Source organism: Nannobrachium achirus (genome assembly GCF_963921795.1).
Source record: "Nannobrachium achirus genome assembly, chromosome: 3".
Classification (NCBI taxonomy): domain Eukaryota; kingdom Metazoa; phylum Chordata; class Actinopteri; order Myctophiformes; family Myctophidae; genus Nannobrachium; species Nannobrachium achirus.
Window position 1 is genome coordinate 8,945,467 of NC_137812.1, and position 17,852 is coordinate 8,963,318.

The 17,852-nt window shown below is 45.4% G+C and overlaps 1 protein-coding gene across 1 annotated transcript in view; it reads right to left on the bottom strand.

The window, feature by feature from the left end:
* fbxw7 (F-box and WD repeat domain containing 7) overlaps positions 1 to 16,877 on the bottom strand; it is a gene marked incomplete at its 5' end in the record, with an annotated part of 294,741 nt that extends 277,864 nt beyond the window's left edge. The window contains one exon of the mRNA XM_080722319.1: positions 16,731 to 16,877. Coding sequence (XP_080578445.1) covers positions 16,731 to 16,877 — 147 coding nt within the window. The remainder of the gene's footprint in view (positions 1 to 16,730) is intronic.
* Between the last annotated feature and the right edge of the window lie 975 nt (positions 16,878 to 17,852).

Here is a 17,852-nt window from a genome sequence, read left to right on the forward strand (position 1 = left end):
GCTGTGAGGAAACCGTTTCTGTCAGTTTCAGTCCGTTCCTTATCAAACTAATTGCTAGAGGCTTGTAGAAAACAGCAAACCAAGTTACATTCGTCAGCAGGAAAGTAGCTACATTCAGGAACATCACAGAGTCCATTGATAGTGGTAGAAGCAACTGTAGCTGCGGTGTCGTAGCATATCTGCACACACATAGGTGCCGTTAAAGGGGTCACCCAAAAAATTTAAATATTTGTTTTGTGGCGTTTTTCATGTTTCCTGACCTCAATTGCACCCCCAAAAAATGTACATTCAACATTCAGTGGATTTCTGTAATCTGTAGTTTTTGGAACAATTAGGCTCAGAAAAGTGGGTTAATTTGCCTCTGGACTAACGCATCATCATTCAGGGGAGGAGGTGGTTGTAGGTGAGGGTGAACGCAACAACTGAACAGGTAAATGGTGCATTAGAACGATACAAACACAGTGGAAAGTAACATCAAAGGTGATACACACTCCCCTACAACCACATCCTCCCCTGGATGATGATGCGTACGTCCAGAGGAAAATGAACTCACTTTTCTGAGCCTAATTATTCAAAAAAACTACAGATTAAGGAAAAAAAAAACACTGAATGTTGAATGTTCTTTTTCTTCTTTTTTTTTTTAATGTAATTGAGGTCAGGAAAGATGTAAAAAAAACACAAAAAGAACGATTTTATTTTTTTGATGCCATGACCCCTTTAACACTTTGCAAGCCGCGGCAGAACCCTCTGAACAGAGGTAGCGCCGAAGAAATAAGCTATTTATTTACAAACATGTTTTAAAAAAACAAAGCCCACATGATAACAACACGTAATGAGTGCTCGGTACAGCGTGTATATTCATCCTGCAGAGGTCGGCGATCTTACTTTGGCGACGCAGAGGGGAGATCTCTTCCATTCGTTTACGTGCGGCGAAGCAGGGAAAGGAGCGATAGAGAAGCGGCGCCCGAACGTGATTGAGACCGCGATCCACGAACAGAGACAAAGACCAGCCATGTTGTTTGTGCTTCTTGTCGATTTTCTACAACGTGGAGGGTAGGAGTGGCTCTTGAGCAAACCATCCATCCAGAATGTAAGTCAACGGTGCGGCCTGCTGGATGCTACGAGTATCACACCCACTCCCAGAAAATGATTGAGAGAGGATCTTAACCGTTTCAGATGGCTCCAAAAAGACACAGAGAAGAATGGCCGATCGTTTTTTTTTTTTATTATTATCATTTATATCAAAAGTACGGGAAAAGACGACCGGCTGATTGGACCAATTAGGAAGTCCGAGCAAGTACGGCCAGGCTTAAGGTGCAGTTAAGGTTAAGTGCTCTGATAAATGTTATCATAGATGGCTATTTAGCTTCTTTTTTAATTTGTGAAAAATTTGTGAATTTGGATTTCATTTTGTACTCTTCTCTTTTTTTTTTTCTTTTTTTTGCATATTGCAATAATAATGTGTGGCCGTCACAAAAATCCCAAACGCACACCTGGACCTCTCTCACGGGACGCGGTTCGGGAACCCCTGCACTCGTCTGTCATCATCTATCATCCTCTTCACTCTCACTCCATCTGCCTTGGATCCCCGGTCGCCGCTAGAAAGCTTGTGCCCGTCCACGGAATACTGATGTTTACAGGACAGCTCTTGTTACTCCCATCACCCTTGTAGAGCCAGACAGCACCCTCTGCAGCTGCCGATAGGAAGGGGCTTTGTGACTGTGTGCAAGTGCCAAGTCGGCCCTCCGGAGACAAAGCCACAGCTGTGGCCCATCCAGGCATCACTTCAGCAAGCGGGGGCGCAGCACTTGTTTTTGGCTGCTTGGGCTCCAGCGTGTTTCAACTAGGGCAGCGGCTCTGGGCCAACAGGGGCGTCACAAGGCATGGGGGGGGGGGGGGGGGGGGAGTGGGACTGAGTTACCAGGGCCCAAGGTGGAGTGGCCTGGAATTATTTTATACATTAGCTATTGAAAAATAGCAAATATACAAGCTCACAGCGTGGCACCGAGTGCCACGCTGCCAGCTTGTAGATCTGCTATTTTTTTAAACTCATGAAAATGTGTGCAAATCTTTGAATATATGTATTTTTTTAAGCGAACATTTGTAACTCAAATTTTGCTTCTGGGTGGTCCCTGCCCTGGAACTAAATATTTTGAGATGGGGGTCCATGGCCATCATGTTGGGGGTCCTTCACATGAAAAAGTTTGAGCACCACTGACATAGAAACAGGTTTTTAAAAAAAACCTTAGAAGGATTTATAAGACATTTATAGAATCGTGTCAAAAATATTCAAAGACCTGCACAAGTTTTCATGATTTTTCAAAAATAGCAGATCTACAAGCTTGAGTGCCGCACAGTGAGCTTGTATATCTGCTATTTTTCAACGGTCAAAGCACAAAATAATGCATAATAATGCGTTCCCATTCGTGGGAGGCCCGCAGTGAATCCTTGTACCCAGCGCCAAGAATTTGGCGCGACACCCCTGTGGGCCAAACCCCGGTTTGATGGGTGGCTAGCTTTCGCTTTAGAGACATTAGACAAAGCTTTGATCAACAGCAGGCTAACCAGTCATGAACGGTGTGTGCTAGACCCCCTCCTACGTATAGGTGGGTAGTCATGGGGGAAGTGTTAGCAAGCACCGCCGCGGGGAGTGGACACTGGGAAAAGAATGTACCTTCTGTTCTTCCGTCTCGTATCATGTACGCACGGAACACTGTTAGTTCTGTTTCACAACAAAGCATAATACACTACAAAAGACATGTACAGGAGGGCTGATCGATCATCTCTACATACCTAAAGGGTGATTTATGCTGATGTGTCGCGCAAAGAAAACAGCAGGTCTATAAGCTCACAGAGCAGCGCAATCAGTGCCACATTCACATTAGTTTTGTTTTTTTCAGGTTTGACTACCAGTAAGACTCCCTAATTGGAAAAAAAAGCGACCGGCAGGTCGCATGTATACACAAATTACGTCTTAGCAACCTCATGGTGGCACTAGAAGAGGGGCATGTGAGAAATGTGGCTTGCCAGCCAAGGAGTGTGTGTGCAAAATTTGGCATGGATAGGGGCAACGGTGCCGGAGATAAGAGTAGGGCCAAAAGTGTGACGTGACGTGACGGACAGACGGAGGGACTGACTGACAGACAGCCGGTGGAGGTTTTCATAGTAACATGCGACCTGACAGTCACAATTAATTGTGGGTTTGTGAATAATGTTCACATTTTGTGAATTAACTGATATAATTTACCTCATCTACAGTATATGACTTCAAAGATCCACCGGGAAGCCACCGGCTGTCAGTCAGTCTGTCTGTCTGTCCGTCACGTCACACTTTTGTCTTACTCATATCTCCGCCACTGTTGCCCTGATCCATGCCAAACTTTGCACACACACTCCTTGGCTGCCAAACCACAACCATTTCTCACATGGCCCTCTTCTAGCGCCCCCATGAGGCCGATTCTTGCTAAACACATTTTTGGACAATGCTCCTACAGATTTTGCCCTAAAATCACGCAAAGCGGTACACAGTATATCTAAAGTCATGTCATCAACATGGATCTGTCCCATTTCCCATATTCCCTCCAGATTGGCTACCATTGCCTTCTAAAGTTTGTGTATGCGACCTGACGGTCGCTTATCTGATTTAGGGAGACTGTCTTTTCAATCATTCTTCTCAATGAGACGCACAAAGTTGCTTTTGCTGTATGGTATATAAAGATTCATTCATTCATTCATTCATGAAAATATGAAAAATATACAATGCAAAACCGTTTATGTATAAAGCAAGTTTCCATTAATTAGCCACAATGATAATCTGGTATGTCTCAATTCCATTTAAAAGAAATCACCACATGACAGACCCTTGCCAAAAGCTCAGAAAGAGACCAAAACCAGCTCACACAGAGAAAACATTCATTCACAAGTTAAACAACACAATGCGTACAGTGCGTACACGTAACCAGTGTTTGACGTAGAATTAACAAGTCTTTGAGAGATGGTGGCCTGGGGATCAAGGGGGATCTTGTTGCTTACAAGTCGCTGTAGACAGATTTTTATCAAAAAACCTTTTCAGCCATCTGCCCTTCATCAGTGTCAATGGATATGTGATCCCCTGGTGCAGGGTATCCACATACATCACAGATCAAAGCGCTCAACGCGATGAGGTTCAGGTCCAACCACCACCTACTGTACTGTAGTATCACAATGACAAGGCTTGTTATTCATCTTTAAATATCGTCTTGTTACCTAAAGGCCAGTGGACGGTTCAGTTCCTAGCAGATCAATCTTTAAAAGATAGAGGGATGAACCTTGACTCGCAAGGCACACCAGAGTTTTCAGGTGCCGCGCTGCAAGCTTGTATGTCTGCTATTTTTCAATAGTTAAAGCATAAAATAACTAGGGATGGAAATCGGAATCGGACAATATCAAAAATCGGCCGGACATAAATTCCGGTTTTATGCCAATTGTGTCTATGGCCAATTGTGTCTATGGCACTGCACAGCATGATGCTCTGGTCCTGTGACTAAAGTAAACATTAGCAAGTAGCAGCCAGTCTACTTAGTGGCAGCCTACAGAATACAGATGGTGCTGATTACCTTTGCAATGTAAGGATATATTCCATAATCCTGTGTCAATGTCGTCTTCAAAAAGAAGGGGAAAAAAAGCATGTGTCACCTGCTTACCTCCTGCCTAGTCCAGACGGTCATATTAGACTGGATATTGTCTGTGATTTTGGATATTGTACTATTGTGATTGTTTTGGCATTAGTGTTCTTCTAGCTTATCGGTACTCAAATTGAATTATGTCTTGTAGGCCTACTTGGCCTGAAAAAAAAAGGTATTGGAGCAACCCTATGTTCTAGTTCTTAGCTAAGAAATCGGCAGGTCAGACCTTCATAAAACCGGTGGATTGGTATCGGCCAAGAATTTTGCAATCGGTCCATCTCTAAAAATAACCCTGGGTACCCAGGGTCCAAGAATGTGGTGCCACACCCTTGGGTCGGGTCAGTCAAGTTACGCCTGAGCTGAAAGGACCTTATTCCAGATGGGGAAGGGGGGGAAAAAATCAAAGCATCCAACCCACAAATGGAAGCAATAAATCACATGGATGTGACCTTAATAGAGCATCAGTAAAGACGGGGGAGAACATCATCTACTCAGCATGGACGCGGTGCACATTAGAGGGTAACCGGCGTGAAGAGGAAGGTGAAGGCTGCGCACAGCCAGCGGAGTCTCATCCTCCATCACACAACGTCAACAGAATGTCATTACTTAGGGACTAGGTGAATTATACCTACGGTACGTCTGGATGGAAGATAGAAATGTCAGTGCTTGAGGCACCCTGCTGGCGCCGACAGCTAATACACAGGGTTCCTTAAAGTGGGAGCCGCCAAGGGGGGCTGATTGGAAAGGAAAGGAAAATGAAAAAATAAAAAGTAAAATCACACCTGTGTGAACTGAGCGGTGGAGGCTGTGTGTGTGTGTGTGTGTGTGTGTGTGTGTGTGTGTGTGTGTGTGTGTGTGTGTGTGTGTGTGTGTGTGTGTGTGTGTGTGTGTGTGTGTGCGTGCGCGCACGCAGGCATGTGCGTGTGTGCTTGTGTGAGTGAGTGAGCCTGGTCTGAACAACAGCGCCCCTCCCTTAACGTGTGTGTGAGTGTGTGGTCAGAAGAGGTATTGCAGGCTAAATACACACACGCATACTGTACATACACACAGAGATCCGCATAAGAGTGGTGTGACCACCACTCAAAAAGATGTATACATACAAAGATATACTACTAGTAAGACGAGGGCGATTATTGTGCCAGTTCAACCTGCCAATTCCAATTTTGGACATGTTATTAGTCAATTTTATTTTATGTTTTATGGGATTTGTTTTATAGCTATTTCACAATAAGCCATACGGTAGGTTTAGGCTATTTGGGGGTCCTCGCTAGCAATGGAAAGGTTAGGGAAACCCTGGGCAAATACACATACTATATTGGCAGTGTTGTGGGTTCAATTCCCACACAAGAACCTGTGATGCACTAGTACGTCCTCCTCTCTGCCCTGTGCCGTCTGAAAAATGTTAAAGGACAACTCCGCCCTGAATCTCTTCTAGGCTTATTTTCTTACTTATATTGATCCAAAAGACTGTCCATGGGGTCTATTAGGCAGACCTAATTGTCCCTGTTGTCCAGTTTCACCAGCAGAACCCAGCAGCTCTCATAGCATAGAATGTTCATGAATGTGCTACTAGCTGTCATACACATCCATGCCTTGGTTGTCCCACACAAGGACAGTCTTATAAATAATGTTTTGGGGTGATCATTCGGCACAAGTGCCAATCAAAGTGACTGCACTGGCCAATCACAGGGCATCTTTTCCAGGACTTGGCAAAACACATAAAAGCATAACATCTGTTTTGAGTGTGCAGAGTGTGATGGCTTTATGCTACAACGATGGCATGGATGTGTTTGTAATGACAACTAGTACCACATTCATGAAACATAAAAAACTTTTGACCACAACAAATAGTGTAAAAGCGATAGGCTTATAGGCTGACAAGGAATGACATCGCAACATCGTCATCGAATCCAATATGATTGTCCTTTTAAATGTTTGCCAGACCCATGAAATGGGTAGGCCTACATAAGCAAATGTCTGTCCGGGTTTTCTATATAAAGGGTATATATGATGATGACATGATGATGACATGCCTACAAAAGGCATGATGTCATAAATGATGATGACAGACAAGGGGTCTGGCACAACCAGGTTGACCTGGTCTAGTTTTATTGTACGACACAATGCCATTCAGCAGGTTTTAGTGATGAATTGACCTACCTTCTAACAACCTCTATTGTAAATTACTTGAACAGATTTGCAGTGGTGCTGGCTTGTGAAATGATTCACTGGACGATACACCTGAAAGGAGGACCTAAAGACTACCATGCTGCTGTGGTAGCCGGACACAAGCTGTACTCATTTGGAGCATACAACAACTACCTGAACAACAATGATCAGATTGAAGTCCACATCTTCAACACATTGTCTTTGCGTTGGAGGAAGTTGCCCCCAGTGACAGATGGAAGAGGACAAAATTCCATTGAGGTTCCCTCTGGACGATATGGCCACACAGCTGTGCTGGCAGAAGACATTGTTTACATTTGGGGAGGAAGGTATCCTTACTGCAATTTGCTTTATGCCTTTAATGTTGACTCCCACAGCTGGTTCAAACCCAATATTTCTGGGACTATTCCAGGAGCAAGGAGTTTCCACTCAGCCTGTGTGGTGGAGAAGATCATGTATGTGTATGGAGGAGATACCCAGCTGGCTGGATGTACTAATGACATGTACAAGTTGGACACCATCATTTTGGTCTGGTCTTTGATTAACACCAGAGGAACTCCTCCACCTGCTTCAGAAGGTCACTCTTCCACCATCATCGGGACAAAGATGTTTGTATTTGGGGGCTGGGGGGGCGACTACTACAACAGCATCAGAGTGTTTGACACAGACACCAACTGCTGGCTGAGCACGCCTTCTGGACACCTTCTCCCAGAAGGATGTCGTCGTCATTCAGCCTTTGCCTACAATGGAGAGCTGTACATATTTGGTGGCTACAACGGGAACCGGTTCTTCAATGATCTGTGGAAATTCAGTCCTGGAAATTCAGTCCAGAGACCTTTTCCTGGAAGCAGGTTGAGCCCAAGGGGAAAGACCCCTGTAGGATGACTGGGATGTGCTGTTGCATGGTGGGAGATTGTATCATCATCCGTGGAGGAAACAAAGGAGTCAACCTCATTTCTGGTGACCTTTACATCCTAGACTTAAATCCTAGCCTGAAGATGTTATGCAAGCTAGCAGTCACTCAGCATGGTCTGGAGCAGTCTGAACTCCCACATGACATCAGGTGGGAACTGGCAGCCATGACTACCAACAGCAACTGAAGAAAATGATAAATCGCACACACACACGCACACCGCGCGCACGCACACACACACGCGCATGCACACACACACACACACACACACACACACACACACACACACACACACACACACACACACACACACACACACACACACACACACACACACACACACACACACACACACACACACACACACACACACACACACACACACACACACACACACACACGCAAATAAATAAATTCATAAATGAATAAAAACACACTTGGCAACAGGGTCCAAGCATAGAAGATGGTCATGAGATGATGAGGAAGAGGATGTAGAAAAAGGTGATGACTTTCAGGAGAATATGCAGATGAAGAAGACCCAAAAAAGATACAGAGTATCTTTGTTGACACTGAGATTTGAACTCACAGCCCTACATGTAGTGAGGGAGTAACACTGCTCTTAATTTAATCACTAAACCAGATGCAAGTCTTTTAATATTTTTGACATGATTCTATAAATGTCTTCTAATTTATTTTTTAAACCTATGTTTCTATGTCAGTGGTGCTCAAACATTTCATGGTAAGGACCCCCACAATGATATGTATTTGGCCTTGGACCCCCATCTCAAATCATAATAATAAACATTATAGGCTATTGTCGGCTATTTTCCACAGTAACAAGTGTAGCCTACTAAAGCAGTCATTAAACTCTCAGTAGCCCAACTGTTACAGATGCGACCGGCCAGGGGTGCGTTACAGAGTATCGAAACGAGGTAACGTTCGTTTTTACGTGAACCGATACCGATAGTATCGACGTCATGTGATCGATACCATTAAAAGTATCGCAGACGATACCCATCCCTAGGCTCCACTCTATGCCATGACAGCTGCTGGGTTCTGCTGGGGAAACTGGACAACAGGGGCATTTGTGCCTAATAGACCCCATGGACAGTAATTGTGGATCAATATAAGTAGGAAAATTAGCCTAGAAGTGATTTAGAGCGGAGTTGTCCTTTAAGAAACCCATGTCTTTCTGTGCATCCACTGGCCCTCTCAGTGATACGGTTTCTTGTTAGACGACGGGCCAACAAGACGTACAGTAGGCTAATAAACCTTCATTTTCGTTGTTACCAATTCTGCCTTAAAGGCAGAGAGGGATTCTGGGCCGGTAATCCTATAAATACAGTGCTTAATGCTCTCTAGTACTAGTGTGTCTACATCTCTTTATGGAGGCTGTTAATCGATAGGTCTATTTGGAGGCCGGGCCTGGTGGCGTCTCTGTGAACGCCGGTGAAATCCAAGCTCCTCCTGACAGAAAGGGATGGAAAATACTTTTTTCCCCCCGCTCCCACTGAATTTGACACTGAACTACTTCCCTCTGATTCAATGTTATCTGTCTTGCACTCAGGAGCAGTGACTATGATTGGGTACAGTGATTCAAGTTTAAAAAAAATAAAACTTAAGGACTACATTTGGAGTGAAAGCAGGGACGTGCTGGGCCCCTGATTCAGCCCGGGATACAGGAGTTGGAGAGGCCCTCATTGCGTACGGCCAACCGATTTTATAGCGAGATCTCTCTCTATAGCGCTGCTGCTTCTCAAAGATTGTCCATTTCAGATCATGAGAGACAAGCCAGTGGGCCAATTGCATGAGTTATATTTACTCTGTGGGCCGGCCATTTTCTTTAATGGCCGGCCTGGACCGGCCGGGAATGGACCGGCCTTTTGGGAGTTGTCCCGCTTTTCCCAATGGCCAGCAAGTCCCTGAGAAAGTGAGTGCTTCTCAACTGCCTCTACTTCATTTTTTATTCATAAACACTTTTCACCGTAATAATGATAATAATAATAATGTGTCTGGTCTCAACAAAGAGAAACGGTGACTCCTCAAATTCCATTCAATGTTTAAATGAGGACATGGTGCATTTATATAACTCCTTTATCCAAAGCACTTTACAATGTGACACGTAAGGTGATTTTCTTCTCTCCTTTTTGAGAGGTGCTCCTGGACGGAGCTAAGCTCCGACATCTGGCTTTGTCCGGGCCCCAAGTAAATGTCATGAAACGTTGTCTACATCTGGCCTACAACTTGGCACTAAGTGCCTAAAGTTTGTTGTTCAGGCTCTGAAACATGGCCTGCATCTGGCCTATACATCTTGGCACAAAGCGCTCAAAGTTTGTTGTACGCACAGGGTCACATTGGCCAAGCACCGCTCACTTCACACTAGGTGGGATTCTTTTCATAATTAAGAGTAGTCAATTAACTTTTCACCAGATTTAAGGGTAAGGGAAACACACACTGGACGTGGAGGCGGCGCGGACGCGGTGCCTCAAAACATACGGCCCAATTATTTTCAATGAACTAACCCACACCGGTGACGTCAGACGCTGTTCTATTTTTCCACCGTTGCCGCGCGGTGAACATGGTCTCCCCCATAGACTCCGCCGTGCAGTAGCGCATCGCATCCAATTGGTGTTACCGCGCGGCACTACACGCACGTCAATACTGCGACGCGACGCTGCGCAGCCGCCCGTGTCCGGTGTGTGTTCCCCTTAAGTCAGCGTGCCAATTGTGTATTTTCCATTACTATGTTGCCACTGAAATGGTGGAAGAATGGTCTCTCGTCTTTGCTCAAAGTGCCACTTTCCTTGAGAGATTCCACCGCAAGCAATTTGTTTTCTTTACAACGTGTGGACAATTTGAGTGAAACTAGACTAACGGCTACTTTGTCCTGCTTCTATTGCGTTTAGGCCTGATTCATATTTCCGTTGTGCGACATGATGTGCAATAAATCAGGCATTACTGTACACTCAGCCCCTCCCTCTTACGATGTTGACTTCAATGGGAGTGAAAGTAAAGTATACTGTACACTGTTAGTAACGGTGACTATGCAGTTTTTTCAATTAAAATGCTGACATTGAAGGTCTGACTATCTGCTCCACCTCCTATTCTTTTCCATAACAATTCCCCTCAGTTACAAAGCAAGCAAGGCCATGCCTTTGAGGAAATACTACTGGGAAAGCATAATTCCAATGCCGTGATGAACTGCGGACATGTAGCATTTGCTTTTTTACGCACAATGCCTCCTCGACCATCGCTCATTCTCTGGCTTTCGTTTTAATAGTTGCCATGCAACTGCTCCAACAATAGCACAATATTTCCCCTCTGTAGCATATCACTTTCTGCCTGGCAATAAGTCTTCACGGACACAGAATCAATCCTCTACTGGGTGAAGGTGGCCGAATGCCAGAAGCACTCAACAGAGGAAGAGGGCTCTCAAAGTCAATACCTTTTACCATTAAGAACAGTCTTATGCACAAAAAGCAATGAAACTCAGAACTCGAGATGGGAGTTTGCCTTATGCTGTGTCACAGACGCATCAGTCAGTCAGTCAGTCACGTCAGACTTTTCCCCGACTCATATCTACGCCACCGCTGCCCCTATCCATGCCAAACTTTGCACACACACTCTTTGTCTGCCAAACCACAACCCCCACCCCTCATTTCTCACATGTCCCTCTTCTAGCACTACCATGATGCCGATTCTTGCAAAACAAATGTTTGGAAACTGCTCCTACACATTTTTTCTACAAGCTTACGTGCACTCGAGTTGTGGGCGTGTAGATTGGCTACTTTCACAACTTTTCTACACAAACACAACACAAAATATAAAACGGGGCATGTTGTGGTTATTCAGACTAATTCTAATTGATCTAGTTGATTATCGATTATAACAAATGTGCGGATTGGAAAAGTAACAGAAGGGTCAGGTAGTTTCATGTATTCAGAAGAGTCAGAGATCTCGCCCCCAGGTATTTCTTGGGAAATCAATATATGTGGAGAAACCTACACTAAATAACCTACACGCACTGCTATGAAAATCAATCATATCACCGTCCCGACATAGATGCATGGATTAAAGGCTTTAAAGATACATAAAAATCTCATGACTGAAAACATTTTGTAGGGCCACGTCTTAACTCATACAGGGCCAGATTTCCAAAATATGAATATGAATGTGCGCTTATAACGCCAGGAAATAGCTATTTTGTATCCCCCCAGACCACCTTAACCAGACCACCTTAACGAATGCACGTTCAGCATACCATACCACCAGATGACCACTAGAGACCACCATACACCATACACTGACATGGTCCCATGTTAAGCCTGTTTAAATCCACATAACAGGATGAGACGCTGACTTGGTCCTCATTGACTTAACATGGACGGGCCGCCGGTCACCATTTCAGCTCAATACTGTTCAATTCGTGCTTGATCGTCTCAAAACACCATTGGTATGGGCATCGGGACGTATATAGATGCCACACAGAAAGTTTCAGAATCAAAATCCGACCTAGTGAAGCTACGTGAGGGTCGGATGGTTGCATTGAGGCTAACGCTAGCAGAGGCCTGTTGTCAACAGGAAGCCCTGGTTTAAAGGTGACGTCATAATCGTATCCTTTTTTTTCACGGTTTACGTGTGGACATTAGCTGAGGTAAGCTAACCATTTCGCTCCGTCTATAAACACATATTAAAAGCTTAAACAATGCTTTTATATAAAAGTCGCTCCGAGTCGCTCGGCACCAAACGCCATAGTGAACTAGTCGCTCGTAAAGTCGCCCGGCGCTAACTGAGTTAATATGTGATTTGTGAAAGGAGCCCTCACACACTTAGCACTGTGTTTCATGAACAACCAGTAAGACTCCCTAATCGGGAGATAAGCGACCGTTTGTCGCTTATCTCCACAAATAGGCCAAAAGTTTGTTTTACCAATTATCAAGACATACGGGCAGTTGACAGTTTGCCATGGTTACTCATTGAAGTTGAATCTCCATATATGGAGATAACCTACGCATCACACTAAGTCTGACCTCACCAGCCCATATTTGGGCATGAGCAACTTATGTCTCCATATATGGAGATATGATGACATCACACAGTCCTCAGCCGATGATGTGGCGTGATGTCATACAATACACAAACGAGCCCTACAGTATAAAGGGGCAATTCTTGCCAGGAAAGAAGCATTTCTTCGACTCAGACCTTATCGCCAGGGTTGGCTTATAGCAGCTGTCGGTAGGACCATATATGGATTCTGTTAGTGTGGATCTCCTAACAGGGCATCATCTGGGATACAATCCCTTTTATGCCCATATATGGAGATCCCTAACAGAATCCCTTTCATGCCCATATATGGAGATCCCTAACAGAATCCCTTTTATGCCCATATATGGAGATCCCTAACAGCATCCCTTTTATGCCCATATATGGAGATCACTAACAGCTAACAGAATCCCTTTTATGCCCATATATGGAGATCCCTAACAGAATCCCTTTTATGCCCATATATGGAGATCCCTAGCAGAATCCCTTTTATGCCCATATATGGAGATCCCTAACAGAATCCCTTTTATGCCCATATATGGAGATCCCTAACAGAATCCCTTTTATGCCCATATATGGAGATCCCTAACAGAATCCCTTTTATGCCCATATATGGAGATCCCTAACAGAATCCCTTGTATGCCCATATATGGAGATCCCTAACAGAATCCCTTTTATGCCCATATATTATGGAGAAATCCCTGCTCTGATATATGGAGATCCCTGCTCTGCGTATCTGGTTGCTATGGTAAACAGTTGGTTGCTAGGGTAAAAAAACATGGTTGCTATGGTAAACAGTTGGTTGCTAGGGTAAACAGTTGGTTGCTAGGGTAAAACCATGGTTGCTAAGGTGGTTGCTAACGTACACTACCAGACCAGCAACAACAGACTGTTGCCACAGCAACGTACACAAAGGTTTGTGTACATATGTGGTGTGATGTCATACTGATGCGGAGATATGAGCAGGGCAAAGGTGTGACGTGTGACGTGTGACCGACGGACGGACGGCCGGTGGAGGTTTTCATAGTAAACTGCTCCCTGACGGTCGCAACCAGTAAGACTCCCTAATCGGGAGATAAGCGACCGTTGGTCGCTTATCTCCACAAGTAGGGCAAAAGTTTGTTTTACCAATTATCAAGACATACGGGCAGTTGACAGTTTGCCATGGTTACTCATTGAAGTTGAATCTCCATATATGGAGATAACCTACGCATCACACTAAGTCTGACCTCACCAGCCCATATTTGGGCATGAGCAACTTATGTCTCCATATATGGAGATATGATGACATCACACAGTCCTCAGCCGATGATGTGGCGTGATGTCATACAATACACAAACGAGCCCTACAGTATAAAGGGGCAATTCTTGTCAGGAAAGAAGCATTTCTTCGACTCAGACCTTATCGCCAGGGTTGGCTTATAGCAGCTGTCGGTAGGACCATATATGGATTCTGTTAGTGTGGATCTCCTAACAGGGCATCATCTGGGATACAATCCCTTTTATGCCCATATATGGAGATCCCTAACAGAATCCCTTTTATGACCATATATGGAGATCCCTAACAGCATCCCTTTTATGCCCATATATGGAGATTACTAACAGCTAACAGAATCCCTTTTATGCCCATATATGGAGATCCCTAACAGAATCCCTTTTATGCCCATATATGGAGATCCCTAACAGAATCCCTTTTATACCCATATATGGAGATCCCTAACAGAATCCCTTTTATGCCCATATATGGAGATCCCTAACAGAATCCCTTTTATGCCCAGTTGGTTGCTAGGGTAAAAAAACATGGTTGCTATGGTAAACAGTTGGTTGCTAGGGTAAACAGTTGGTTGCTAGGGTAAAACCATGGTTGCTAAGGTGGTTGCTAACGTACACTAACAGACCAGCAACAACAGACTGTTGCCACAGCAACGTACACAAAGGTTTGTGTACACATGTGGTGTGATGTCATACTGAAGATATATGACATCACACCGTACACAAACAAAGGTGTGACGTGTGACGGACGGACGGACGGACGGACGGACGGACAGACGGCCGGTGGAGGTTTTGGTAGTAAACTGCTCCCTAACGGTCGCAATAAGGACGATATGTAGATTTTTTTATCATTGTTAGCCATATACAGTAGCTAATAAGTAATAATACAAGTTGAAAAAATTGCAGATTTAAGCTGTTAAGCGTATAGCTTGTAAACGGGTCTGTTCTCAGTGAGTTGCCATGCTTTCATAGAAGACATGCTGACTTCTATGGAATAGAAATGACTGAAATCGGTCGTGGTGACTGAGAACTTTGATCCATGCCTGCCCGAAAATACTGTTTCTGCAGGGGACTGCCCATAAGTCCCAAGGTTCATTAGTCCGAAGGTTCATTAGTCTGAATTTAGTTAGGGTTACTGAGGTTAAGGTTAGAGTTAGAGTTAGGCATAGTATTCTTAACGAATTCGGACTAATGAACCTTCGGAACAATGCCATGGCACCGTTTCTGCATTGCAATTATGTCTGATCTTCTGACTACGCAGTGCACTGACAGCCGCACACACAATCACAGCTTGTTGTGCTTTGATTTTGCTCCATTAGCAAGTGCTTCTCCTCCGATTTGCAGAGAGGGCAGCCAATCAACGTAGATCACAGTTGGTCTGAAGGCATCCATTTAAATGACTCTGCCAGCTGAGAGCAAGGCCGGTTTTGTCTCTAGGCAGCAGGGCAGACATTAAATCACCTGCTTCCATTAAAGAATCAATTACCGCACTGCTCTCCTGCAGCCCTGCAGGGTTAGAAACGGCAAAATAATTTCGCTAGAATCGAAATGATAGTCGGCTCATAAAAGGGGACACAATGACAGATAGGCTATTCCTATCTTGCACACTGTCCCTTCAGAGAATACAGTGCCAGGCTCCACATTATGTACAGTGAATGTAGACGAGGCAAGGAAGGAGTGGACTAAGTAACAGATGCAGCTGCCTGGTCAAAAACTGAAAAAGACCAGCTTGTTACAACATATGGTCGGCCACAATCCCTCCTGGCATACGATCCGACAAACCACACTCCCTGCGTTCTTTTGTCTTAATTAGTACAGGGTAACAATTACAGGAGGTGATTGGGTGCTCTGGGGACGTCCCTTCAACCTGTTAACGACTTAAGCCCCGTATAAATTCGGCGTACAACGAACAGAGAAAAAAAAAACTTGTAAATCTGCCATATTCACAACATTTTCGCCCCTGCCCAAAATAGGGAGAGGCCAGGTTGAAAGGTGGTTGAGACGCCCCCCGTGGCTCACCTGGCTATCCATTCAAGGCCATTTCGCAGCCAACCTGGGATCGAATCAGACCGAGGCCTTTTGCTGCATGTCCTTCCCCATCTTTCTCTTTCCTGTCTTCCTCCACTGTTACGATCAAAAATTGCAATTGGAAATGCCCCCAGAAACTGATTTCAAAACATATACACCAGGGGTCTTCAACAGGGGTCCGGGACCCCCAGGGGGTCCTCAGAGTTACAGCAGGGGTCCGCCAAATCCTTGTGTGATAGGATCATTATTTTAAAAGAACAACTTGAACCCTCGCATCCCTATACTCTGAGTAGAACTTTAAAATAGCAGATCTACAAGCTCTAGCTTGTAGATCGGCTATTTTTGGCAAAAAGGTTTGGTGTAGAGGTAAAACAGAGCAGACCAAGTACAGAGTGAAAGGTCAAGTTTACTAAGTATCGACGATTTAAGATTTTAAGTGGTTAAGTGTCAAACAAGTCTATGAATCCATCTACGATGAGATGAGAATCTCCATCACACATTTATACAATATGTAGAGTGGGTCCCTGCTTCATCTCTCTCTCAGCTAAGGGGTCCTTGGCCTGAAAACATAGAAGACCCCTGATATACGCTGTGGTGTGGTATTAGAGGTGGCAGACGGGGCAACTGAAGCGCGGCTGGGTTACCTTGGGTTGGCAGCCGGCGGCCAGCCGCTGCAGCTGCTCTGAGGTGTTGCTGCAGGAGAGGAGGTCCGAGCAGCAGGCGCTGCGGCCCAGCCTCTTCATCAGGGAGGAGATGAAGCTGCAGCCGCAGCCACACATTGAGCTGCTCATTTAGTTGGCCTTATCGCTGCTTCAGGAGGAGGAGGTGAGAGAGAATGTGTGGCGAGGCGAGGCGGGTGTGTGGGAGAGGGGGTGGGGCCAGGGGGGTGGGTTTGAAGACGGCCCAAATCACCACCTGTCCACAATATGCCTTCCGGTTGGTTCTAGCTGAAGTGGCGGAAGTGCTGCGTTTAACGGAAATTACGTCACCCGGTGCGGGGCTGTTTACATTCCCCCAGCGAAAAAACTAAAAATAGATTGTAGCTCTTAACTCGCTCTTAATAGGTGTAACATCGCCTGAATCAATGTTTTCGTTTGTATATTGTTTATTGCGAGCGCAAACCGACGGAGCGGATACGTAGACCAGATTCTTTCCAGCGGGGAATGCGTTTGCAGGGACACCACACTGTGAAAACAAACAACTTCCGGGAAAATTCAGCCCCACCTCCTAGAACGGTCTCTGCTTCATATTGTCACCAGGCATTTCTCTTCGCAGACGAGTAAGCCTGGCTACGCGAGGCTAGGTCCAAATGAACAGGGAAGGCTAGCCCAGACGAAGTCGCTCTCTTCCTGGTCAGTACCAGTATCCCCTTCAGCAGTTAGGTCGTTGGGCGTTAATGTATTCCACCTGATGCCCGAGATGTGTGCCGGGTCCACAGGCCGTTGGAAGTTTGGCGAGCCTTCCAGACGGTCCAGCTGCTTCTCCGCCCGACCGCCGTTCAACCACGCTCCGCGTTAAGGGACGGCCGGAACTGCCGCTGCTCCGCGGTCCATTTCCCCCCGGGCTCCTTCCCCACTCACTCTGTCTGCTAGTGGCTCCACGCTCTCCTCCTCTCTCTTTCGCTCGTCATAGACACGCGCAACTCCTCCACAGCCCTTCCTGTTTCCCCTCCCAGCTCCTCCCCTCTAGTCCAACTCACTGCCACAGCCAGAGGACACCTATACTTCCACAGCCGTTTCAAAGCATCCTCAGGACTGCAGTGTCCT